Raw genomic sequence first — 27,117 nt, forward strand, 5'->3', positions numbered from 1 at the left:
TGTGTTCATCCTTTTTCGCAGCGGTCCTGGAGTGGGAAGTTCAGAAACACCTCAGCGGAGATGAGCTGTTGAAACAAACATCAAACCTTTTAGTGACCTTCCAGCACATTGGACAATCTCTCCAAGCACCAGTGCACTAACCATCAAGCCCCATGTGGCCTCAGCGGAGTACAGAGTAATCAACGAGGTAAAATTGAGGGGGGCTGGCGGTAAACACCGGTTCAATTCCATGGACGGAATGAAAAGAAAGCTGCACATGTGTGTGTTTGTGGTGAAAATACGCCACCTGCAGTGTCAACAGCTCCCACAGTCATCCCAGAAATCACACCAGTCTGAGATTAACAGAGGTGGCAAAACACACACACACACACACACACACACACATATATATGATCAAATGTGAGCATTTTGAGTCAGTATTTAGTCTTTTACATGTCCTAGACACTGAAATCTTCATTCTAGAACATTGAGGAAGGTGATTTTATTAACACTATACAGGAAATAAAGTCATGTAATAAAATAAACAATATCTTAGTTAGATTATAACCCATTTCCATGTAAACATCTACATTACTGTGCAATTTATTTACAATACTACTGAAGAAAAAGATGATGAAACCCTCCCTCTTTAGCCTTGTGATGGTTCAGTCAGTGTGTGCGGTCTTCCTCCACAAGGGGGCATCTCCTAACAACAATCAGCACCTCAGCCCACTGAGGATCCAGCAGCTCCAGATCAAGCTGGGCTCATTACAGCCACAAGGCTTCCACCGATGCTGCTATCCCCTCTCTGCAGCAGCTTGTCCAACACAAAGTGACTGTTTGTCACTGAGCAGGTGCCATTTCCTAACATATGCTGTCAAAAAAAGAAGTGTTCTGAGAAACAGATGTCTGCACATTTAGTTGTTTTCGTCGGTGCTGGTTGCCAAAAAGATTACTTGGAGCCCAGACGAAGACAAAGTGGTCCACGTATGATGGCTCTTTAATTTTTCCTTCCTGGTTTCATACATTTGTTTACACTTGGACACTAAAGGATTATCTCAAATTCATTAAAAATGTGTTACCTGTGAGGTGTAATTGATGGCTATATCTGATTTTTGTCTCATCACTGATAGAGAATCACTTTCCTCCATGAGACACAACAGATGTTCAGTCTTCTTGCTGCTCGATTTTTGGTTTACATATCGGACACTCCAGCCAAATGGAAAAGACATGAATATATAAAGGAAATGAAGACGTAACATGAGTATTACATGTTTAAGATTTCCACTTTTACATTTGTGTAGCAGCATCAAGCGCAAGTCAGAGTCTTGAAAGCAAATTAATATTTTTGCTGGGAGATTCTAAATTAGTGTTGAACATCCACTAGTACTTTATTCAACTTAAGTATTTTTACTTAGCATTATTTGATTTTATCCAGTTTGAGGTGGAGCTTATTTCATTTACTTTATCCATTTTACACAGGCTTTTAATCCTGTAAAGACGATTCTGGCACTTTCCATGAACCTGTGTGAAGAACTGAGTATCTTCACGTAATTATCAGTGACATTATGAGTTATGAAAGATAAAACCTGATTGATGTGCATCGCAAAAACAGGCTGGAATAAACTGTGTCAACGTGTTTCAAGAAAATACGAGTTATAACTTGACTGCAACAATTTAAAATGTAATCACACTGAATGTTTTGCATTAAAACCAAGTAATGCCCTTGAATAGATTTAGCTGAGTAAAATGAACAATAATTCCCACAGATTTATTTAGTTTATATGGAAAGTAGCACAACATAGGAAACACTCATGTTACGTATTTGAGTAAATGTGTGTTGTTACATTATGCTGCTCAATCATGCTGCTTTGTCTCAAAGTTTATTGAAGATTTTGTGATCCAGAAGTTTTTTTCTAATTATGTAAAAAAACAATGTTACGGGTCAACATGTGATCCGCGAAGTCAAAAACAGAACACAGCACACAGAGTACTTCATGAAAATTTGACATTTTTAATGGAAACTAAAATGGTGAACACTGGAGGTTTCTTCTTTTTTATTGACTCTATTACATTGTTTTGGAATTTGAGGGTTATTATCATGCTTTAAAAAAAAAAAAAAAAAAAGGAAATAAAAGAAAAACATCGTAATGTGACACTTCTGTTAAATTCAAAACGAAAGAAAGAAAATTAAATAAATCAGACTGCTCACTTAAAACTTATGTCAACCTGTAAGACATTTGAAGAAAATAATGCTATTGCCTCTTTTTCTTTTTTTTTCTTTTTTTTTTCTTTTAGGGGGGCAAGAGATGTCAAAGTGATAACAGGAGGAGCAGACGAAAAAAAACAAAAAACAAAAAAATGCATCAACAAGCACAACAGCCATTTGAGATGACACAGAGAAAAACAAAAAAAGAAGATGACTCGGCATTACATCACCTCTTCCTCATGACTGCATCCTCTAAAGACACATGTTGCCCTTGTTTCACTTCACTCCCTACATGTGGAATCATTAACACTGTACCTCTCTGGCGTCATTGAATAAAAACAATAAAAAGCCCCCTAAATTAAAACAGTTTCCACAAGAGGCGACGACAGTTTAAAAGAGGAGGGACAGTTTTTGTTTGTTTTTTTAAAGTCGAGCACAAACACCAAGTCCAGCATTTCCCATTACAGACGATTGATTACTGGATGAAGAAGCAGCACTTTCGGTATTTGTTTTACTTTTTTTTTGTGTGTATGTGTTTTTTTTTTCTTTTAAAGACATCTCCTCTCTCACACCGTTTTTAATAACACGCTCAAAGTGACATTCAGCTGCTACAGTAGTGACTTCTTCTTTTTTTTCACTGAAATGCCTCCGAAAAACCCAGCATGATGTCGGGAAGCTGGCTGTGACATCATCATCATCATCAACAACAACGTCCCCCTCCACCCGGTCTGTGCATTTGCCATTCAGTAGCTGAATATCTGAGTAGTGTACCTTTGGCGAAAGCAGATTCAGAGTTGTTGAACCGCACGTTAATAATACCTCATTCCCCCTCGCGACATGATCACTACAAGTAAAAAATATATTAAGAGGAACTCTGGGATGCAGTGGATGCTCGTCACTCCATCACAGCTATCTGAAGAAACGAATTAAAAGAAATTTGTATAAAATCTGCTGGAAAAGACTTCAAATATATTAACATTGGTGCTATTGGGAGGGGAAATGCGTCTACGTTAGCGTTAATCAGGAACTAAATCATCTAAAACTCATCAAAAATGAGACATCTTGATTTTTCTGTTATTGTTTATTCCTTTTAGTCTCATCCTACGTTTGCATCTATGGATAAATTAGGTTACAACTAAAAAATAAAACCTTTAAAAAAAGAACACATGTGAAAAACATCAATTTGTTAAATCAGTTCAAATGTGCTACACCTCAGACATTAACTCGATAATGGACTGAAAACGAGTATACACACCAGCAAGCGGTCGTCATCCGTCCCCATTCAAAACTGATTTTGGCTTTTTTTTCTTTTTTTTTCCTTTTTTCTTTTTTTAAGTCAAACCATTCGGAAAACACAAGCCATGAAATTTCCAAAAAACTAACAAAAACACAGACAACGCTCATTGCTTTCAGCGTCCATGTTGCTCTAAAGAAAGAAAAATCAGGATTAGCTGTAAGAGAACTTAAACAGCAAATGTTACAAAAACAAAGAAAATAAAAATGGCACGGATATATGCTGGAAGCAGATTTTTTTTAAACAATCAAAATTGCTGTAAAAGTATAATTTTTTTTTCCACACAGGCACCTGAACATGAAACAACAGGGAGGGTAGACGGGGGGGTGATGGGGGTTTGAATTATACAAGGAACTTGCATATAATAGGAAGAACTCGCTAAGCACACACTGAACTCGTCACTCACAACCTAGAAGCCTGCATCCTTGAGGTGATTGCACATCCTGAGGGGGGTGGAAATATAAACTCCACATGATCAGGCTTTTCTCTCTCTCTCTCTCAACACACCCAAAAACAGTCACTCACCCCAACACCCCGCCCAACACTGATTAACCGTCCTACTCAGCTCCAAGAACCAATTTTTGGTTTGCAGGCTACAGTGCTAAATAATAGTTCTATCATTATAAATGCATATTCAAACATAGCCTTTTTGCTGTATTAAGTGCTTGAAAATAGAGGGGCCTCGGGGGTGGGAGGATGGAGATTCTCTTGATTTTCCCTGTACAGGACCATCCTCTCCAAAAAACACGAAAAATATTTGAAAAAGGTCGTAAGACTACAGTAACATCACATACTACTCTTTCTGATCACCCTGTTTTACGTTTAAGAAGCCTGTAGATGCATCACTGCCTGAACTATTTGGCATTCGCCGTAAGGGAAACCCGTTTACCTCACTCTGCCTATGGATTACGGGCAATCGGGAGAAATTAAATTGCGAGTTTTGTGTAACTTTGTGACAGATTAAATGTCAATTTCCACAAGCACAGAAAAAAAAAACATGAAAAGCCTAAATGCTAATAGGCAATATCTCCTCAAATACTGTACCCCAGATCCGTCACACAATTGTTCTCATTCAGAGGGCAGCATATGATAATACACTCATCCATCACAAGCTGTACAATGGAAGCCAAAACAAAAGCATTTTTAAATACCAGAGAGCCGACTGAGATTAGACGTGGAAGTTGAATGTCAAGACAAACTGGCTGCAGTTACGACTTCCCCTCCTCTCTCCCTCTCTTGCACACAAGCTGCAATCAGGAGAACACAGTGGAAAGAAGTGTACTTGAAAACAAAAGCTCATACCCAGATTGTAGCGACCCCACAGAAACACCGCCGATGTTCAGCAATGATAAATCAAGAGGTGCTTCACCGCGAACGCACGAGGGAGAAGAATCAACCATCAGAGATTGCAAGAGGTTTAGTTTACATAGATAACGCATGGAGCAATGTGCTTTTTTGTTTTTTTTTTTTTTAAAAGGGGAAATAAAACAGGAAAACTTTTGATTTTTTTTCTTTTAGAGCCCACGATGATCAATGACAGCACCCTTTGCATGCCATGACGGTTTCTCAACACAGCTAAATATTTGGTGTTTTGTCACATCATACGAGACTATAGGACTCTCTAATTCAACAATTCCAATTTAAAAAAAAAAAAAACCACCACATGACGGGGCCGTTTGGCAAAAACAAAAATTTAAAATAAAACAAAAAAACAATATTGAACATAGTCATGGCTTTATCAACACTACCTGAGTTACATTTAATAATTCTGTTTTTTAATCAACTTATTTTTATTTTTTATTTTTTTTAAGTAACAGCCCAGAGCCATTCTTTCAAGGAGTATTTCTTGTCAGTACATATAGATCTCTCTAGTAATTAAAAGATAAAAGCAATTAGTTTACATAAAGTGCTATTAATCCACACATTAACCAAATCTCCTAAAGAAAAAAAAACAAAAAAACAACCTGGACAGTTCCTTCGTTATGCTGAACAAACCGATCCTGATTTGGAGATGGTGATGAAAGTGATCTAACATGCTGGCCAGTTAGCAGTTCAAATTTGGGCTCCCTAGACTTAATTAGATCTTTCAATACGAGCTCTCTTTGCAAAAGAAAAATAAATCATCAAGAATTTGTGCAACAAACTTGAAAACGCACCTTAAAACACCTTTTTTTTTTTTTTAACAAACGAACTGCAGGCCACACACACACACCAGCATCTTGGGTGATGATTTTTGTAGCTCCATATAACCCATTTCTCACGCCGTATGGATCACACGGTGTTATTGCACACTGGTTTTGCAAATGTAAAATGTTATCCACAGTAAAAAAAACAACAACAAAAAAAACAACAGAACAACCCATCTTCACATTTCAACACAGTCTGACATAGTGGCTAGTCGGGGGGGGGGAACCTAACATTAGTATTGCAATTGTCAATGTTACTGTTATCTTTGTGTGGTGATGAAGAGCGACCTGACTTGTCCGATTTCACCGGTAAACATGCAAAAATAAGATGTCATAAGACAGAAAAGCAACAAAAAAAAGAAAATCTACTTTGTAAAAATGCAACACATGCTCCTCTGACAAGAGGAATCCAACATTTTTTTTTTACACCGACAGAAATGCAGGCAAAATAATCTGACTGGACATCCTGAGTCTTGGCTGAACAGGTAGCACAAAACGCAGAAGACGTTAACGGTAGTGATGTCTCTTGCTTCACAATTTGTCACTCAGGATTCATATTAGAAGGTATATGACTCTGAACCTTTTGCATGAAATGTATGAAAAGCTTTAAGATGAAGAGGTTCTGCCTTTAACATGGACCTGATTTTTAATCTTTAGCACACCTGTATTAGACATTGAAATGAAGGGGCATAGCTTTACTTCGAACGGGGCACTTCTGTACCTGTGCTCTGGGGGTGGGAGGGGGGTTCACACTCATCATGTTAGGTCAGACAAAACAGTATAAAAAAAGAAACAAAGCAAGCGTTTTAAAATTTCTGGGCTCTGATTTCCCCTAACAAGGATTTAAGACAAGGTTCTCCCTTCCTGGATGGGGCCTCACCTGTGAGCTTCCACCTAACTTACAGTTTAACAGGACTCCAAAGATCTTTATTCCACAACTTCAAGGCATTCTTTGCTAAAAAGTGTGTTTTTCTCCTTTCTTCCGCAATTAATTCAAGCTTGCACACAGATGTGTATGTATAACGTCTAACATATCTACAATGAACTCATTTGAATGCGTGAAGAAATAAAATGACTGAGGCATCCCATAGTCAGACTGACGGCTGCCGCAGTTCAACAGGATAAAGGCTTAGGGAGGTGCAATCCATGACACCTTCCTTTTGTTGAACTCCCGAACGTCATCCTAAAGAGCCACGAGACAAACGACCAACACAGCTCCAAAGTTGCGAGTGTCCGTTGCATGTCATGTCGGAGAGGCACCGATCAACTCCTCTAACGTCCCTCCAGAGTGTGTGTGCGCGCGTTTGTCTGATGCCCCAAAAGAAATGTGTTATTCCACCCGAGATTCCAAGGACCATCTGTCATGCTATACTATCAATGTTTTCACAGTTGTCACTTTATCTGTCCGACAGGATTCATGATTTCCAAGGTAGATAACTTCAGCACCCAGAAGAGAAGAAGGTAAGTACTGTAGACGATCTACCTCACTGATCAGGTCCATCCTTGGTCTCATCATATACCACTACTCTTTTTGGATCTAGAGTGGTGGTGGAGGAGGAAAGAAGGCAACGGGTTAGATTGTACATCATATCAATCTCAAAGAAGACAAGCAAAATCTAAATTTCGCAAATTTTGGAATATTTGATTGAGGTAGTTGTGCCACATTTCACTCTAGCTTTAGGTTGGATATTTAGCAAACATAGCCTGAAACTAGTGATAGCCCTACTGGTCAACTAGTTGATTAAATGTTGCAAGTGGCCGACACCATCCTTTACCTCACAGCTTTGTGGCTGGGTTAGAAAGAGCTTACAGAGAGTCAGAGTGTCTGCAGGGAGGGATACCTCTCCATACAAACCTGGCTAGAAAGACTTGGTTTCTTTTTCAGGAATAGCAGCAGCTGGCCAGTCAGGAGGGACTGTAACTGCTGTGTGTGTGTAGTGTAGTGTGTAGTGTGTTTACTGGGCAAACTACAGGTCACAATCCCCGTTATAAGCTCTGCCACTCAACTTTAGATTGTTTTAAGCTGGTTACCAGTACAGTATTTATGAACTCAAGGCAGTCAATGGGTGCACATGCATGTTTGTGACCCCAAAAATAATTAACATTACATTTGGGTACAGATTTACCAGGCTTTCTTACTCATATGGAGGGGGTGGTGTGAGTAAGTCTGTGTGATGAACTCCATTAACAGAAAAAGATAAGATGTCAATCTTTAAATTCAGCACACATACAGTGAAGTCGGTTCATATTCTGGCAGCTTGAAATGTCAAAAGACTGCAGGTGCTACAGCTTCTGGATCCAATTCTTTAGAAAACTGAATTACCTAAAGATTTCTAAAAACAGCAGTTAGAAAAAACAAAGGAGTTAGTTTACCTTGTTTTTGCAAGTTGAAAATGAATTCCATTTCTGTTGAAGAAAAAACATGTTAATTCAGCATCTGCATTAATCTGTCATGAAGAGTATTTTTAGAAAATGCAATACAGATCTCCAATTTAAAAAATAAACATATTTTACTTAAACACAAATTGTAATCCTTAAGATTTTCATAAAACAAACCTAGTTTTTCATACCCTTGCAATTTTTCTCAAATAACCATTAAAAGTAATTAAATTTAGGAATCACCATTCCTGAAATGGATTGAAATTGCCTCTCAATGCATGAGACCACAGGAAATGCTGCAGAATGTGACACATCGATATAGTTTGTAATCCAATCTCATCAGTATCAGCCTCACTGTTCACTTTTCACTCTCCCAGTCAAACCAGAGTTGTATTAGATTACTGCCGATGCAAACCAAACACTTCCTAAAGCTTCACAATAAAAGCATTCAACTGCCAAAACACAAGGTTGCTTTGACTGGGAAGCAATGATACCACACATTTGCTAGTTTGTTTGGTGGCACTGTAAACACAAACCATTTGCTCCGCTGTTGAATTTCTAACAAAGGAGCTGCTCATGGAGTGTTTGCTGTGGTTTTAAATCACATTTTCGATTACCGACAATAAACAGTGTTGACAAATCAACTGGAAATTAAATCTTAAGGATTACAATTTAGATGGTATAACAAATAATTTTGATAAATAGTGAAAGTTACCTTTAGTGTGATAAGCGACAGCAGCTTTAATGTCAAAGGGCCCCCAGCTACACCTTTTGCCAATGTCTTTAGAGTGGGCCTGTTCTTTAGATGAGCCAAACAACAAAGTGGTTAGCTGGCCCTGCGCAGGCTTAGCACCGTTGTCTTTACTAGGGGCCGACACAGCAGAACCTGCACCCTTGCCCTCAGCTTTTGTCTTTTCCTGGCCACATGGCTGCAGCTTGTTCTCCTCGCTCATAACACAAGCAGGAGGACACGCGTTAGACACATTGCAAGGGGCACAAGTCCTTTTCTCAGGGTCTTGAGCCAAAGTGCCAGGCTCCAAGAATGATGGGCTAACATCAAAGCAGGGCTGGGCAGCCTTGGCTCCAACAGCCTGACACTCGCTCTGAGGCGTGACCACAGTAGTCTTGTCCTCCGCAGGCACCTGGCCACTTCCTCCCTCTGGCCCCAAGTTGGGCTCATTGATGAAGGAAAGCCCCCACTGATTCTGGAAGATATCTCCCAAGGCTTTCTGATTTGTCTGAGCAGCCGGTGGGTCAAGGTGACGAGCACTAGGGAGCACAGGTTGCATATTTAAAGGGTAAATTAAAAGAGTACACTTTCTAAGCTCATATGCTTCTCCATCTACAGGACTAGTTGTAGAGCTACAGTTACTTTCCAAAGGAGATGCTACATTCTCGCCACTTGGGATAGATGGGGCTGGTGGAATACTACTAGCAGCAGGAGCGAAGAAGGTACCCACTGGACAGCCGTTTCCATTTCCAGAAACCGGACCATTAGTAAAGCTAGCTGAGGTGATAGTTTTCATAGCAGACATAGGGACCTGTGACAGTCTAACAGGAGGAGGCAGTGCCTCTCCTCCACCTTGAGCTACTTTGTTGAGGTTTTCTTTTACTTTACTTGCATAACTGATCTTGGGAACAATTTTAGCACTGCTATTGTCCACAGGAAATACTGGAGGGGGCTTGAACAAAGTCCATGAGTCCTCTTTTGAAGGTGAGGAAAGCTTGGCTTTGTGCCTTTCCTCAGTCTTTTTACCAAAGGTGCCAACTGCTTTGCCATCAGAGTTTTTCCTCTGAGATTCACCCATTGAAGCCTCTGAGGCAACAGCCCTTCTAGCTGCGGACTGAGCCTCTATTTTATGGGCAACTCTAAAGCCGTCCAGTCTGGAAGTCACTCCCTTCTCAGTCGTCTCAAGATTAAAAGCCCCTTGCTCCTGTGTAGTGTTGTCCTGCTGCATGTCTTTCTCCTTTTCTCTTATCACATTATCAGTGTTCTTGGCATTGTTACATCTGGCCTTGCGTTTCTTCGGAGTAGTATATCCACCTTCAGAGCCGCTGCCATCATTGTCCTTGCTAGAATAGCCATTTGTAATTAAGCCACAGTTTAAAACGCCATTTTGAAGCAACACAGAGTCTTTCTTATCCAAAGGTTGGCCTTCGTGATGATTCAAATCCAGGGCCTTTTCTTTGTCATTTTTAAGGTCCATATTCTTCTTATGTTCCAGTCCTTTGCTGCTCACTTTTGGAACAGTCGTGTACAGCTTTTGTGTTGACTTCTGCTTCACATTTGTGTTACTTGCGTGTCTGTTACCATTGCTGTTGGAGGGATGCGACATACCAACAGTATCAGACAGATGTGGATTCTTCTCTCCCTCCTCCTCCTCACTGATGTTTACTTTTTTATTGCCTGGAAGGGAAAACAAAGTCAGTTTATAAACAGATATACATTTAAATTATAGAGAACCTCAACCTGTCTTTGATGCTTTGCTGAAAACTGCCCCAACAGCGAGAACATTCACACACATATCTTTAGATCAGCCACATTTCAATATAGAGCTGCACTATATGGTAAAAAGTCAGTTGTCAGTCTCCATGATTTCATGTTGCTATATTTCTGACAGGTACTGCATTTGCAACACAAGTCAGGATTAGTGGGAATTTTCATTTTCAATGAAAAAAAAAAACAACACAACTAAAACCATGAATATATGACATTTGTTGGGGTCTGCACCAACAAAAACAGGATTCATAGGCCAGGGCATCTCTGTTATACCACAGTACTTTATCATAATGATGTTTTTAGCAACATGAAATAGGATGGGCAGTGGTCCACATTACGGGTAGACTGATTATCAGCCCTGGCCGATTACTGCAGCCAATATTCAGCATTTCCTGATTGTCGGTATTGCTGTTTTTTCTGTCAGATGGCCAATAAAATAAACTAATGTACTTATGTGCTGCTTTGGCTATGATGCAGCATTCTCTCACAGCGTGTCCCGCCCACAATACTATCTGATTAGTAACACGGCACAATTAATAGCATATAAAACAATAAAATAATCTGCAAAGTCACTGATAACTAAATGTATCACATAAATGTAGTGGAGAGGAAATACAGATTAACAGAAAAATGGTAATGCTACTACTACTAATAATAGTAAATTGGACTAAGGTTTTAATTTTTACTGCACATGAATATCAGTCCCAAATATCAGTTTTCAGTCTCCCTGATTTCTAATAATCGCACTGAAGAAGCCATATCGGTCGATCCAAGTCCATATAGTGTGCTCAGTTAACCTCTATCTATTCTGATTACTCATCATGGCTTCTATGAAAACAGAGTTTATACTGTTGTCCAGCAACTTCTCCTAAGCAGTTAGACAAAAGACAGACAAGGTATCTGACAAGGAGAAAATATTTGTGCCATCGCCAATTTCTGTTTACACATTTTAAGACTAGCTTGGGGCTCAATGTATTGATCCAACACATTATGAACATACAGTGCATTATACTTTACAACCGTCAGCTGCTACTGGACTGTCAGCTGATCCGATCTAAACACCAAGGAGCAGTTGTTGCGAGGTATGAAATGAGGGCTCACAGAAGCATTTATGAAATACATATAGACTGACAGTGAACCATATATAGGTCTATGCATTGCACATAGACATGGGAACTGCTGTGTCAACGTGGGGCTTCCCATTAAATGGTGCTGCCCCCCAATGTCTGCGTGCACAGCCTCGCATCTCCTCTCGTACGAGGCAGTTTTCTCGCTTATTTCCACGCAAACGTGTTGACAAACCGGCCAGCAGATATTAGGGTCGATGCCCACAGGGTTTGTCCAACTGCAGCACAACACATCTTTACAATCGAGCTGCTGCTGCTCCGTGGCTTCAGGTTGACAACATGCAACAGGCCTGTCAGAGCTGGCTAGCGTTGAGCTAATGTCAACTAGCCAGCGACTCGTCTGGCATCAACACGCCCTGGCCTCTATAGATGGTGGTGCCATATGATAGCCAGCTTAAACCGGCGGCCCGAGCACTCTTATCACGACAACGAGACGTCTAATACAACATAGTATCAGGGTTGCACAGAAAAATCTTAACTTAGCCAGGGGAGTATAGCATTAGCTCGCAGTGATATTCTAACATGGCCGACAGGAAATGGCAGCCCAGAACATTCCAGTGGAGCCGGCTCGTTTTCCTAAACTGGACACAGGCATGCTGAAATGAATAAGACAGAGCTTTGACTGCTGTGGAAGGCGACTCGCCGTGCACACCAAACAACGAATGCACCCAGAACACACGGTGACACAAGCGGGCTTCTTTCTTACACGACTTAAGTTGCATTTGAGGAGGAAAAAATGGGTGGTGAAACCGGCGCACAAGGTCAATCCCCGATATGTCAAACCACTACCAGCGACAACTGTCACGCAACGTCAGCTAGCCGGTCCGCTAGCACACCTAACGGCTCGTTTCTGCTCCCACAGTGGCTAACTATCGGTCTTATCAGTTAGCTACTCACCAGCTGCAACATCCTTAGACTACTGTGGCTAACAGAACATAGTAGGAATAGTTAGCAAGCTAGCAGGCGAAGCCCCCCCCCCCCCTCCTCTCACGATGGAGTTAACGTTAGTTAGCAGATGCTAGTCGGCAGTTGACATTAGCTGAGTAAGGCTAGCAAGCGTTAGCTCACTTTTCCGGATGGCCCAACCTGTTTTCTTCGTCTGCGTTTCCTGATGCTGGCGCTGGAAGTGGCTCTGATCATGTTTTAGACAAGGTGTATGTTGAATAGAGTTTCTGTCCTCTCCGTGGTGATGCTGTTGTCTGTCTTGTGCCCGATCTTTGGGCTGTTCCTCCATTGAAGTGTAGAATGTCGGACTTGTTCAACCAATGCGTTTAGCTCACTTGGGTAAGTACAGAACACAGTCCAATCACTAGCAGTGTAAAACGGAAGCTATTTGAAGCCTCTGTAAACGTCAGCAGTAAACGTCTAAAAATGGCACTGTTTTGGGTGGTCACCGCTGCTGAGTCCCCAGTCACGGTGTTTGGGTTGAGTTATTCTTGCAGGACTTTGAGGACGTTGGTGGATGTCTGAAGTGTCAATCCACAGCACAATAACGGCTGAGTGATTTTTTTTTTTGGTATATTAAAAAAAATAAATCTTTTTTTCAGGGAAGGCAGTAACGGGGTGGGGTTCGTGCATGAACTAAAATCATATGACCGGAGGCGCTGCCACGTCTCCAGCCAGTGGACACTTTTAAGTGGAGGGTCCTGGGGAGACGAACCCCTTACTCCCAAAAATAGGGAAAAAACAAACTTATTGCACACTCTCCTCAAGTATTCCAAGTTTATTTGTAAGTGCTTCACCACATGTCGAATAAAATTAAATAAATAAATAAATAAATAAATAAAAAAGTCCCTGTTGATGTTTTTTCTACATTTGTGGAGCAACATATAAAGGGGTGATGTGTACTTTTGGATCAGAATTTTTAATATTCACAATATTGCTGAGGTAGTGATGCAAACTCACAAATATATATACATATATATATCATATATTTACCGTAGCTGAATAAACAAGCTGTTCATAAGGGCCCCTAGAAAAAGGGTGGCAGGGTCCGCCACTATAAACAAAGTAGAAACATTTATATAATTGTCCTTTTAAGGTCAGTTTGTTTATTCACTCATCAAAACAAAGACGCTGTGTTTATTTTGATTTGTATATGACTAAACAATCAGTCAAGAGTGCACCTTTAATGTTCAGAATGATCAGAATGTGTGTGCACAAGTGAGTAATCCACCTGTAAACTACCTAAACTTTGCTTCTTATCCTGACTTGTGTGATAGGTCTATATTTTACATGCTTTTTCATCTTGATTGCTTAGTTTTATATCACATAAGCCACGTTACACAATCATAGCCTATCCCTATATCCAAAAGTCATGACGAGACATGCCACCTTGGAAGGAGTCCATCAACAGACGTTTACATTTGTCTAATACGCATTCATTAAGGACTTAAGCACTTATCCTCAGTGAGTGTTTGGATGGTGCAGTGTGCAGATGAACTCATTATGGTATTAAATATATCTTGTGCAGTATGGTTTAATTAGTTTGTATTCCCCTTAATGTCTGCCCTCCCTCCATCCTTTCAACACCATTTAAACAAAATATTGCTCCCTTAACTGCCCCACAATTAAGATGTCTATCAGGAGCAGACAGGTTTTTCCTCTGGCACTACTAAGCGAGTAAAAATCACCCTCTAATTTACTGTGCCTGAGCCGGCTTAATTGCTCATCAGTGACGAGTGAAACACAGAGTAAATGAACACTGAAACAGCTTTTTGGGTTGGATGAGAACAACTCCCACCGTCTGATAGCAGTTTGGAACCTCACTCGAGAAAATAAGAGCAATTATTGCACATTTAAGTCTCGCACAATGAACTAATAATTGGTCTGCCAGGTAATATCACAACCCATAAATATAAATAACATGTAAAAGTCTCAAACAGGAAGAGTTCCTCATCTCACAATGAGGATCAGGTCTTCTTCACTGTATGATCCGACCTATGTAATGCGTCATGCTCATACAGGGGCATGAAAGAGCAAACGGCACCCTCTCGTGGCTACAGAAGCCAAGTCTCATTTAATTTGGCTGTGACATCAAAATATAAAATGTCTCTAATGTGGGAGAAGTTATGCCAGATTCAAAGATTCACAGTTGTGTGAATGCAGACAAGCTTAATGTAACAACAAATGACTGAGATAAATATTTGTGTTTTTCAAAATAAAATGCCCTATCATGTGAGATCTTCCTTTTGTAATGATGTGTGTGTTTCTTTAACAACCCTAAAAATACAGCTCTCATTTTTTTTTAGTTAGAAAATGTTTATTTGCGCCTGAATGTCAACAAATTTCTTTACTGCTATTTATAGAATCTGTGTTTCACTCACGGTGCTGACGTATGCAGCTCCACTCCTCCTTCTCTATATGCACGATGGCTACCTTTTTTCAAATGAAATATTAATATGACAGCTTCATTTTTATGACAAGATTTATTTTTAAAAATGAGACTAGATGTCTAGAGATGGAGCTAGAGCTCCAGGCTTGTGCTCGCAGAAATGCTAATCTGGCAAAAATGTTATAAGCGCACACAGTGTGAGGTTCTGTGCAAGCCAAGGGATCACTTCAAGAGACAAGCTATCACAGTGACATTGTGCAACTTTAACACATGAGTGTAGAGTAGATTAATAGAGTAGAGGGAAGTGTTAGATGAAGACAGATCTATTGAATTCAGTGCTGGTTAGATGCATAAAGTCCAAGTTTGTTTTGATAAGTTCACACGTTAACTCTAAGTCAACAACATCGGCAGGAGAAAAACACATTTTCACATTTTTCAGACACGTCATCAAAAACAGTATATCAGCATTTTCAAATTCAAGCATTTCTTTATTTTATATTGACCAACAAAGAGTTTCAGGGATATATTTTTAAAAAAAAAAAATCAACAGAGACAATATATTCTGTGTGTAAATAAGTTGGGCCAACTGTTAAACACCAATACAACACCCACTCTGCAGGTCTCAGGGGAGCAAAATGTTCTTCAAACTGTTCCACTGTCAAATGAGCCAACCTGTGACAACAGATGAAACCTTTTTGTTGATATAGAGCAAATTTTATATGATTTATTGTGTTTATTTAAATGTAAACTTAAGTAGAAACTAATTCACATAATGCACCTCCCTCCAGAGCCTGTTGTGATGCCGTGTTTCCACTCTTAATTTACATAGGAATGTTACTTTTGCAGAATTACTCATTAAATTCTCTGACATCTAATTTGAAACTGAGGACTTGAACTGATGAGTGAGACGGTTGGCAAGAAATGATACAAACGATAATAACAATATAATACTAGAAGGAAGGAGAAGAAATATATACTTTATCTGGCTTTATCTGTGTGCCGTGCTGTTGTGTCAATATACAGTGACGTGTAAAAATATCTGGACAGTGTATCCTTCACCTTCTTTAGACATTAAAGGTGCAATATGTAAGAAATTTCAGTGAAAACATTCAGAAACTAAACTTATCAGCAGAATGTATAGAAACAACAGTTATGACGTCCATGTCCTGTGTTGCAGCGATATCTACTGAAGTTACCATGCCAACCAGCTATCCCCATCCCTCCTGTCCCAGTGACGTAAACGTCTTTATGTCCCAGCTGCCCCGAGCCCGCAATCTGGACTATGCTATGCCCCACCCTACTATTTTCTGTGAGTATAAATTTGAATCTTTAGAGCGGCTTCCTGTTGGAGAGGTAAAAAGGAATGTAACTGATATATAGTCATTTCTTTAAAAAGCAGCATTAAATCCTTGATTTCTGTAGCCTACAAAGAAACCAAACATTTTTGATTAACGTGCTATAAAGCATACTGTAGCTAAAGTGAGGACACCAGCAGAATGAATGCCTGTTGTGAGAGGGGTTATTGTACTGGGTACATTTGTTTACCTAAAATATTGATTTGCACCGAAAAGATTGTTATTAAATATATTTCAAGTTTGAATCGGGACATAATATTTAGTGGAACTACAATAAAGTGACAGATCAACCAAAATAACTCTCATTGTCATTCCTTTAGTGTTCCCTGTAGCTGTTAATATTCATAATAATTGTATAATATCATACACCGTGATACTGTGGAACCATGATATCTTCTGAGATAGTTATCGTACTGTGGAAATCTGATACCATCGCAACCCTACCTGTGATGCATGTTTTGTCTCTGTGATATGTCGCCTGTAGCTTTGGACACTGTAGACCATGGCACCAGTAGCTGCTGCAATATAAATACAAAAAATGTAGGCCTGCTCAGGATGTGCTGCAATCCAGTACACGTGAGTATACAATAACTGCACAAACAGAAATCTTTCCAAAGAAGTGTGAGCTGATATTCTTCAGATGCTGACGGTACACACATAATGTACACTGACGTGTAATGCATAAAGCATCAGTGCCAGTAAAGAGTGCATTTCTTTAAGAATTAAAAATTTAAAGAAGCCGATGGACTCTCCCATGTCATGGAATTTTCCGATGGCACTGGACATGCAGTCACAAGGCATCTTGCATGGCTCGGCTGAGGACTCTCAGCCTGTAAATGTTTCAGTGAACAGAGCAGAATTAAAGGTATCCACTGTCTTTACGGTCCTCAGTGGTTGTGGTGTCACAGTGCGGCTAGAAGGTCCTCATGTCGTAGAACTTTGTAGGTGAGCCAGTAGAGGACGTTAAACATGAGGAAGCTCATGGGGAAAAGAGCTCGGGAGATGGTGTCAATCCTTTTTGCCCGATCCACAAAGCGCCTGCGTATGTCATAGAAACCTAAGCCGGGGGGTAAATCTGCAAAAACGGGCGTCGCATCCATTTCCGCTGCGGTTCCTGTTGACAATGATAGTCCATAACTCTGGAAGAGTAAACCCTGCTGTGCCAGCTCCTCCTCCTGGAAGAAGAAGACGCAGCACAGAATAACCAATCTGCTCTCATTGAGAATCTTAACAGCGTAACTAGTATCTGTGATCGTCAGTTGTTTAAGGAACAGTTCACCCAAAAATGAAAATGTAGTCATTATCTACTCTCCCCCGTTTCTGGAGCTTCACAGCAAAACAGTGTTGCAACAACTGAAGTAGATGGGGACTTACATATATATATATTATTATACGTATGTCTTGTTCAGCATTATACAACTGTTTGGAAGCTCCAAGATCACAAATTGTTTTGAAAAAATGTAATTTAAAGTGTTTTTGTTTTTTTTTAGCTGAAATCATCACAATTCTAAAATCCTTAGCTCACACCCCGTCTTAGGTGGGTGGATGAACTCGATTAAGACTGTAAACTACCTTCTCAAATCAAATAAATTCCTTACAGAGGCATAAGGAGCCATTTTATTGTAAGTCCCCATCTACTTCAGCTTGGTTAGGTAAATGCTGCACCACTGTTTTGTCGTTTTTCCATTGGCATGTGGATGAATAATGACAGAACTTTAATTTTTGGGGCGAACTTACCCTTTAAAACTGAGCATGGCGACAAATACATACCCGGGCGCAGACGCTGCACTGCTGGGCCGCGTTCCCGTGAGGAGCGTTGTTGCCTGACGAGTTGTTTCCTTTCACCTTACTGTCACTACTTGCCTGCTGATGAGGACACAAAAAGACACATTGCATGAAATCATCAAAGAGGCTGCAGTGATCGAGCGGTTCGCGGCACCGACACGACTCCGCCGCGCCGCATGTATGTTTCAAATCTTGTACATTAACGAGCCATCATCGGCCGCGCCTTGCAAAGTGAATACGAGCCTGATGTTAATGTGAAATGAGACAGATAGTCGGAGTAAATTTCGCCGGCGTTGCATAATTCCAACAAATGAAGTACAAGCAGGGTTCAAGCAGATGTTTCTCGTCTTGTGTTATAAATATTACAAGGTATTAATGAATCCTACAGCTGCTGTCACACTGCTTCATTTAGAGGTGCTTTATATTTAAAGGTGGTTTGGCCTATTTTGTCTCTTGTATTTGTCTCCTTCTCCTGAGATCCACAGTGAGGCAGCAGTATGTTGGGAACATTCAGCCGACAGAAGAATAAGGCGACGGTTTTGAATTAATCACAGGTCAGTGCCGCCTGCATTTCCCCGGCTGGAGCGCGACATGCAGCTGGGTCGTGTTGCCCGTGCATAGCTGGGCGCAGGGAATAGCAGGTGACAGCCGCCCAAGGGGCTGAGGGGTTGGCTCCGCACTCACAGCTCTCTGCCGCTGTTGTTCTTTGAGCTTCTTCCTCAGTCTGAAGAACTCCTTGTGCTGCCGCGAAACAAAATTAACGGCCGCGTACTCCAGCAGTGCGGCGAACACGAAAAGAAGGCACACCGCCATCCAGATGTCGATGGCTTTCACGTAGGACACCTGAGAGACGGATACATACAGATCAGTGAAATCACTTGGTTAACATTAGCGTTCATGTCAGCATGTCATTTCTGCCACTAGGGGTCTCCCAGTCAAAACAGTACCAAAAGATGCAGTTTGAATTCGTAGTGAAGGGGAGTTTGATCATGGGATTTGTTGTCTTCATTGTTGAATAACTACTGTTGCGGATGACAATCTAATAATCTAAGTACACAACTCAACAAAATATATAACAAAGGTCCAGTTATTATTACAGTCATTTGACTGTGAGAATGTTACATATTACGTCTTTAACATATCAACAGTACTTAATGCTGCAAAGGGTCAAGGTGGAGACAATTTTAACTGCTTTATAGACTTAATCTATCACGGTGTGTCATATTTTATAAACTGATTATGTGTTTTGTATGTAAAATCTTATCCTGAAAGTAAGTAGTAGCTTTAGATGCTAACTAATGGCAGTGGAGTAAAAAGTACAATATTTGCCTTCTGAAACGTAGTGGAGTAGAAGTATAAATACTCAAGTAACTGATATTAAAAGATTGAAAATGATATTGAAATATCGACCCTAATTGGCGACATTATCACACTTCACAAATATTTAAAACAAGCTTTCCCCTTCCCAGTTTTGTTTGTTTGTTGTTCTCTTTTGCATTCTTATAGTTAGGGGAGGGTCAGACGAGGGATGTTTAGTTGAATACAATCTGCAACCTCACCGCTAGATGTCACTAAATCCTACACACGGATCCTCTAAACTACAAGCAATGGCGAGGGCATTAAAAGGCCTATCAGGGCTCAATACTACAACAATTCGCAATTTAATTGAATTTAAAATGAACTACGACTAAGTGTATTGTCTCCACAAACCAAACTGTTTGACCTTTGGCAGGGAGGCCCTGGAGCCGGAGCTCTGCGTCGTCATGGTGAGCACCGTAGTGATTCCCAGCCCCACTCTGGCCGGAGCCGCGTCCATGTTGATCCAGAACGACACCCAGGACAGGATGACAGTGAGCAGGCTCGGTATGTACATCTGGATCAGGTAGTAGCCCATCTGACGCTCAAGGTAGAACTTGACCTCGATGCAGGTGAATTTACCTAACCACAGGAGGAGATACAGGTACAACCTGACAGTCTCATTAGAAGTTGATTGACAGCATGTATCGAGGATGTTGGCGAGCGGGTCGACGTGTGTCATGTACCTGTGTTGTAGTGCTTGGTGCAGTAGCCCAGGCCTTTCTCCTCATTGAGCACGAACTGAGGGAGCATCAGATCATCGGCCACCTGCACCGCTCCCACATCCAGCCATTCAAAGATAAGATCATTCATGGTGTAGCCAACTAGAGGAGACAAAGAGAGAAGGTGTGTAGTATGTGACGAGATTAAAATGTCTTCAAGCATGCGGGGAAAAGATGAACTCACAGCTTTCAAGCTGCATCGTACACGTCTGGCTGTCCATGGGGAAGTTTTTCAGATCCATGGGACAGGAGAGGACAAGTGTCAGCCTGGAAAACAGAAACAGCAGCACCGTAATAGTACTGAAATAAGGTGTAAAATGAAAAGGTGACACCCTCACACGCTCCATCATAGATAGATACCCAGCTAGCCCAGAGCGCAAAAAACCCACAGCATCAGCCGCCTGCTGCTTATTTGTCACTCAGAGCCTTTTTGCACACTCACCCTACATTAAAGGTCACATCAAGCAGCTCTAACCTCTCTGTCCTCACGTCCATCTGTCTACTCCACTGTGCCCCATACAAACCACTCAAAGGCCTGACAGCTGCAGACTAACAACATGGCAGACTTTATGGAGGGCTTGACGTAAAAGGAGCTGAAAACCACAATCAGTGAAAACTGGAGAGTGCTCCCCCATCATACTGCATAATCTCACTCCTCAACAGAGGTGCTGGTACGGAGGATTATAATGTGAAAAGTGTATTGTTATAACTGGATGTTTTCACTTCATTATAAGACAGTATCAAGTTTTTACAACCTATGTATTATTTTCTGTTTATCTTGTTATAGGTAAAACATTTAACGTTATAACGCAGTAACTTGTTTTTATGACAGAAAACAGTTCATAAGAAAAGATTACTGTTCTGACAAGTTACCTTTTCCTCATTAGGTAAAGATAGTTTCCCGTTATTATACAATAACTTATTGTCGTAACATAACATGTTTTAAAATATTGTAAGATATTTTCATATTATGACAATACAAGTTTATTGTTATAACAAGTTATTCTCAGATTATTATCAGATAGTTTCATATTATTATGGAATATTTATCTTTTTCTGTTTATCTTGATATTATGTAAACATTTCACTTTGCAATGTAATAACTTATTATTATAACTTAAAATGTTTCAGTGCTATAACAATAAAAGTGTATTGTTATAGCACTGTTAAGATCTTTCACATTATAGATATTTTTATGTTATTTCATAACAAGAGACTTTTCTTGTTATGAAAAATCGGCTATTATTTTGTTATATGTGAAACATTTAGTTATATCGCAATAACTTTTTGTTGCAACATCAAATGTTTCATAAGTTGTATTCACATTATTACAAGATATTTTTGTGTTATTTTATCATGTTACAACAAGAAAAGTATACTGTTATAACAAGTTCTTTTCACGTTATTTACGAAATACAAACTTATGGTGAAACATTCTACTTTATAATGCATAACTTGTGCTAAAACTTAAAATGTTTCACATTATGATAAGATCATTTCATGTTATAGCAAGATATTTGAGTTATTTTATCACATAATAACAAGAAAAGTTTCTTGTTATAACAATATACAATAATGCAACGGTATATCATATCATAACGTAGATTGTTTTATGTTATAACAAGATAAATATCATATGATATTTAAGAAAGAAACTTGTCTTGTAATAACAATAAGCTTGCAATAACTATATCTATCCAAGTTTGAGTTTCTGTTGCTTCTCTTTATGTCAGGATCTTTTAAAGTGTCGTTTTCCTCTTAATTCCATAAAAAAAAATTGAAGCATCTCACACAAATGAACAATACTGCGGGGAGGAGGAACATGACTGATCTTCAGTCAGTGTCTTCAGAGATACAGTGGTTTGTCATACGTGAGACAGTGAATAAGCACATACATTCTTTTTAACCTGTTATTTTTTGGGGGAAATATAAAAGTTGCTGATGGGTGATCGAGTTATTTGGACATGTTGTTCAGTGACCAGAGAAGAAACCGATGATTTAGTTGATGTTAGATAGAATTGCTAATAGAGCTTCAACTCCCACTTCTTATATTCTAATGAAGCTCCTTACGCTACAATTCACCGCTGCTTCAGTTCCACGTTACTGACCTGATTCTGTTGTAGCCTGCGGTTATTGTTTAACATGAACTTGCTCAGAGTGGGTGTTGGACAACACAATGACAACTGAGCTGAACTGGAGTGAAACAAACATTTTGTTGGGACATATATTTAGAGGTTTAGACCACAACACATGGATAGAAGTCTATATGACAGTTGGCAGCTTGACGAACCGTAGAACCGGATTTGTAATGCAGATAGAGGTTTTATTCAGCCAGATTCTGAATAAAAAAGAACAACAAATATGACAGGTCACCTGATACTGTAGAGCACATTTCCATTCTGGAAAATCCGAAGCAGTTTGTTGTCTGTCGTGACCTCGTGAAAGTTGGCTCCTTTTTCATTTGCGAAGAACAGGTCAGGTTTCCAAATGGAGTCCAACATTGAAGGGTCCAGGTCCAGAGAGTCATCTGGATACTCCTTATACGCCAGTCGAGGGTCATTCCACTGCTGTCGTAGAAACACGTTGAGCCGGTAGTCCTGATACATGAAAATAAAAGTCAGAATTACAAATACAGTAACATTTAAAGACACAAAACGTACAGCCACAAAGGACGGTTGTGAAATTCATGCTGTAGAATCATATTAAGGCTTTACACATTTGTCAGAAATGTTGTGAGGAGCACTGTGCCCACGCACACTCTTACTGAGAAGCATAAACGCTGGAAAACAGACTTGAGTGCTCCTAACCTGAACGACAGAAAACTCCACTTACAATGTCATCAATTAAAATTTGATGGGCCTCCCCTAGAGGTATTTTAGAAAATGCTTTTCTGAGTCTTTTCTGAACTCTAAACTTGAATAAATAAATAAAAAACGCTCTCTATGGGCCTCATAAATACACGAAAGTCCGATATTTGACAGAGATATGACAAAAATCATGGCTGACGTTATATGATGAACTAACAAGAAGGCGTAATTAGTCATCATCTAATTAGAGTATGTTTAGGCATCGTGAAACTCGCCTCTGAAGGCGTCACTGGAAAGAAGGAGATGAACCAGGGACACTGGCTAATGTGTTAAACTGGGATCAATGAGCATTACCCAGCTCTGCTGTCCAAATAACACAGACTGAAAAACAATACACTGGCAGCACGGTCGCTCAGCTGAGACTTCTGTTAAAGCACAGTTAAATAAAATCAGCCGTGATACATGACTCAGCGGTCTGCACTCTTAACTGAGTAATGTTTACTGTTGTTTTTAATCTGAGAAACAGAGTATGTTACTTTATAACGAAATGACGTTATTATACATCGAAAATATCTTTAAATTCAAATGTTTTGAAACAAACTGGTGCATTACAGTAACCAAGTACATTTACTCACTTACATACTTACTTACATTGCTCATTAAAGTATATCTTAATTGCTGCACTGTGGTATTTTACCTTCACAAACTTGATGATCAAGTTCTATAACACTGTCATAATAATGTGAAACTGCTATTGAACAATAAAATGACTTTTTAAAAGGACTATTACAGACAGCGGATTAGTTTAATGGGCATCGCTTTTATGTTTTTTGCTCATCAAAGTGACACAACTTTTTGCAGAGTAAGCTCTAAAAGGTATTTTAATCCTCACTTCCACCATCTTGTATAGTAAGTAGAAGGGAGTAAATCAGATGCTTGCTAGTATTGTAAGCGACAGTAATGTGAGAGATCAACAAGTGTTTCCTACTAACAGTGATACAGATGAGTACTGCTGAACTAAAGCGTAATTCCTTCACTTCCCTAATGTTTATAAGGATTCATTGCCACATTTTATATTAGCAATATTTTCTGCGGAAATCATAGAAGCAAATAATCAAAACATGTGTGATATTTTTTTGGGAGTCCAGTCCAACAATCGGATGATTCAAGCAGACGTTCACATTCGTCTTAAGTCATCCAGATAAAGTGTGACAGCTGAAGGGTTGTGAAGAAAACTCTCACCATGGTAGTTTCGGTGATGGATCCGAAGCTGTTGATGAAGATGTTACAGGTGACGTTGACAGGGGGACCTGATGGAAGCAGATTGTCATCACACATCACAGTCGCACTCTGTTTCTAAATACCACTGATGATGCTTTTCTGAGAACACATTAAGTATTGAAGGCGGTAAAGTCCAGAGTGTTGCCACAAAATAACATCTGCTCGTTCTCTTCTGTGTCACGCCGTATTCTGATAAATAGACTCATCCGGGATAACCAGCATGAAATCTGTGTTGTCATTTCCACTACGCTGCCATTAGCGTTAAGTCCATCTGTCGACCACCAAAACTTTAAATATTTCAGCGACTCATTTCCTGAGAAAGCAATAATTTATTGATTCTCCTTTAGTTACATTAGTGTATATATAGATAATCAGGCGGGATTTACCCAGCATGCACTGACAAGGATGTGGAGCAAGGATGAAATATATATGAAATGTGACCCCTGAGAGTGAGGGGGAAGTGTGTCAGAGAGAATCTGCCGGCTTCACTTACAACGAGAGATCGAGATTGGCTGGAAATAGGCCTGTGGGGTAACATATGAGGGTAACTGCACATTTCTGAGATCTGTGCAAAAAAAAAAAAAATCTGAACCTGAGGCTGTGGGTCAGCAGAGAAACAGTGACACACATGACACAAAGAAAAACGTTCTTCTGTGTGGAAACATCAGAGCCAGCAGCATCTTTCTCTCGACACCCATCTGTGAGTGATTTGTGCTACTTCACTGCCCAAGAGTGTTACGCAAAACGAGCAGGGCGCTCACTCTCACACCTGTCCTGACAGTAGATGTTCATCCCACCGCGCGCCGCCCAGCACAGTGTGTCTGTTACCTTTGAAGTTGGGTCTAATGCGAGCGTCGTATCCAGATGTGCGGCCCATCAGTTTGTCCAGGAAGTCAGATGGCGAGGGGGGCCTGGACCCCTTGCTGGGGAGTTTCATCTCCTTACAGAGCACAGACCTGCCAGTGACGGGACAACCAAATCTGGATGTACTGATGTTTTCTGTTTATTTTGGGGGGTTTTTTGGGTTCTCAATATTTAATACCTCCAATTTTCCCTCAGGAAAATTTGACCCAATTTATAGGAATCACTTTAGCTGGAAGTGTCTCAAACTATATACTGAAAACCAGTCCTAATACATTTACTAAACTTTTTTTAAAATGTTTTTTACCTTAATACATTTCTCCTAAACGCAACTCTTGTCTTTTAATTATAGATTACAAAATATTTCATGCATCATTCACCTCACTTAAGGGAGCAGTAATGCTGACATTTCCTCTCGGTTAAAGAAGACAACAAAATATCACAAAAAAAAAAAATCATATGCTAAAAAATGATACGCTCTTAAAGTCAAATCATTTTAAAAAACAGTCAATCATTTTTAATTTAAAGATTTCTCCTGTGAAAAAAACTTCAAAATGATCTTACCTGTTTTGCAGAAAAATGACAGTTGAAGCCCAAACCACACACGAGACGTGCAACAGCATCCTTAGACAGTAGAAACAGCAGATATAAAGACCAATGGATGGAAGAAAAAAAACAAAAAAAGAAAGCACAGATGCAGAGAAGTTGTTGTTGCCTGTTCCAGCCAGGCTCTGCCTTCTGGACTCAGCTGAGCATCCCTCCCTCCTCTGGGCAGGTGTAAACTACAGGAAGCTGCTGCTGTATAATTCAAAATCCTGAGGAAGTTTTTTTTTTTTCCTTCTTCTTCCTCGTCTTCTTCTTCTTCGTTCTCTGTCCCGTGTTTGTGTGGATGACTTCTGGCTTTATCTCTTTTTCATGGCTGTATGCATGTTGAAGGAATTACTGCAAGAATATTTAAAGAGACAGCGGCGTATTTTCAAAAGCAGAGCGGGCGACATGTCAGCAGAGATGTTTGAGATTCAAGCATGTTACATTTACAATCGGGTTTTTCTTTGTTGAAAAATAAGAGACATTATTAATTAAAAGTGTAGTTTTGGGGAGGAAATTTAAATCAGAAGGTAAAGAACAAACCAAATGAACAAACTCGTTTTGTTTTCAAGACTGAATACACAAACTGACCTTAAAGGACAACACAATTTCACACTGTTTTACTTTGTTTGTATGTGGCAGACCCTGCCACCTTTCTAGCATCAAACAGTGTTCTGGAGACATTATCTTCCTCTGAGAACAGCTTGTTTATTCTCTTATGAATCAAATGAATATTTCTGCATTTGTATTATTACCTCATTAGAATTGGTAATATTAAAATTTTGAGTTTGAATTGGCTTTTCATAACTACACAGTGTCCCTTTAAGATAAAAAATACTTTGTTTTATCCTCGATCGAACACTGCTGAGTGACCACACAGCTCTCCAAGTGAATATTAACCCAAATCCATGAACTCGAAAGAAACCAATAAACATGAAATATAAGATTTCAACAGCTCTCTTTCAGATTACCGTCTTTAAAATTAGAACATTATTGGAGTCTAATTGCCAATGACAGCTTCCACTTCGGCTCTTTACCGTTTGTCATGTGTTGACAAATTGTTGCCATCTTGCTATAGTGTCAATGTGTCTGCAAGTGATCTGATCATTTAAAACCAAGATTTAATTAACTACAATTACAGTATATGTGATCACATATTATAACATGTGTTATCACAGCAAAATGGAAATAGGATGAGGGCATCATGTTCTAATTAATTCAAGTGTAACACGTCTCTTTAAAGTGTGACTACACATCCAGAGGTTATTTATCTTTAGCAGAGCTGTCCAGCGTTTCTGGTCCAATTATTTCATCCTCAAAATCGCCGGACAGATTCTCTTATAAATGTGGAAGC

At 39.8% G+C, this 27,117-nt stretch overlaps 2 protein-coding genes across 6 annotated transcripts; both read right to left on the bottom strand.

Moving 5' to 3' along the window:
* Positions 1 to 1,973: 1,973 nt before the first annotated feature.
* nufip2 (nuclear FMR1 interacting protein 2) lies at positions 1,974 to 13,161 on the bottom strand. Of its 4 annotated transcripts, none has more exons than XM_030438024.1 (4): positions 12,743 to 13,161; positions 8,763 to 10,454; positions 8,042 to 8,074; positions 1,974 to 7,205 (listed from the first exon to the last, which is right to left on the bottom strand). In XM_030438024.1, the coding sequence occupies exons 1-4, from the start codon at positions 12,906 to 12,908 to the stop codon at positions 7,153 to 7,155; spliced, it is 1,944 nt and encodes a 647-aa protein (XP_030293884.1). In that variant the 5' UTR covers positions 12,909 to 13,161; the 3' UTR covers positions 1,974 to 7,152. The 4 variants fall into 4 exon arrangements, with proteins under 4 accessions (XP_030293884.1, XP_030293885.1, XP_030293887.1 ...); XM_030438025.1 differs by having other exon boundaries at positions 12,761 to 13,159; XM_030438027.1 differs by lacking the exon at positions 12,743 to 13,161 and adding an exon at positions 12,572 to 12,672.
* A 2,314-nt stretch (positions 13,162 to 15,475) lies between these two features.
* glra4b (glycine receptor, alpha 4b) lies at positions 15,476 to 26,047 on the bottom strand. Of its 2 annotated transcripts, none has more exons than XM_030436927.1 (10): positions 25,740 to 26,047; positions 25,143 to 25,270; positions 24,276 to 24,343; positions 22,600 to 22,823; positions 20,411 to 20,493; positions 20,191 to 20,328; positions 19,872 to 20,086; positions 18,833 to 18,991; positions 18,134 to 18,226; positions 15,476 to 17,538 (listed from the first exon to the last, which is right to left on the bottom strand). In XM_030436927.1, the coding sequence occupies exons 1-10, from the start codon at positions 25,796 to 25,798 to the stop codon at positions 17,266 to 17,268; spliced, it is 1,440 nt and encodes a 479-aa protein (XP_030292787.1). In that variant the 5' UTR covers positions 25,799 to 26,047; the 3' UTR covers positions 15,476 to 17,265. The 2 variants fall into 2 exon arrangements, with proteins under 2 accessions (XP_030292787.1, XP_030292786.1); XM_030436926.1 differs by having other exon boundaries at positions 18,134 to 18,229; positions 25,740 to 26,046.
* Positions 26,048 to 27,117: the final 1,070 nt, after the last annotated feature.

This window comes from Sparus aurata, chromosome 13 (assembly GCF_900880675.1).
Source record: "Sparus aurata chromosome 13, fSpaAur1.1, whole genome shotgun sequence".
NCBI lineage: Eukaryota > Metazoa > Chordata > Actinopteri > Spariformes > Sparidae > Sparus > Sparus aurata.

Bases quoted from the DNA above. Each gene is read 5' to 3' on its own strand.
- nufip2 (XM_030438024.1), bottom strand. From the start codon at position 12,908: ATGGAGGAACAGCCCAAAGATCGGGCACAAGACAGACAACAGCATCAC. The intron at 8,075-8,762 runs GTAACTTTCACT...TTTCTTCAACAG, and splicing joins TGTCGCTTATCACACTAAAG to AAATGGAATTCATTTTCAAC. The intron at 7,206-8,041 runs GTAAACTAACTC...CCACCACTCTAG, and splicing joins TTTCAACTTGCAAAAACAAG to ATCCAAAAAGAGTAGTGGTA.
- glra4b (XM_030436926.1), bottom strand. From the start codon at position 25,798: ATGCTGTTGCACGTCTCGTGTGTGGTTTGGGCTTCAACTGTCATTTTT. The intron at 25,271-25,739 runs GTAAGATCATTT...CGTCACTGGCAG, and splicing joins GTCATTTTTCTGCAAAACAG to GTCTGTGCTCTGTAAGGAGA. The intron at 20,329-20,410 runs GTGAGTTCATCT...TGTCTCCTCTAG, and splicing joins TACGATGCAGCTTGAAAGCT to TTGGCTACACCATGAATGAT.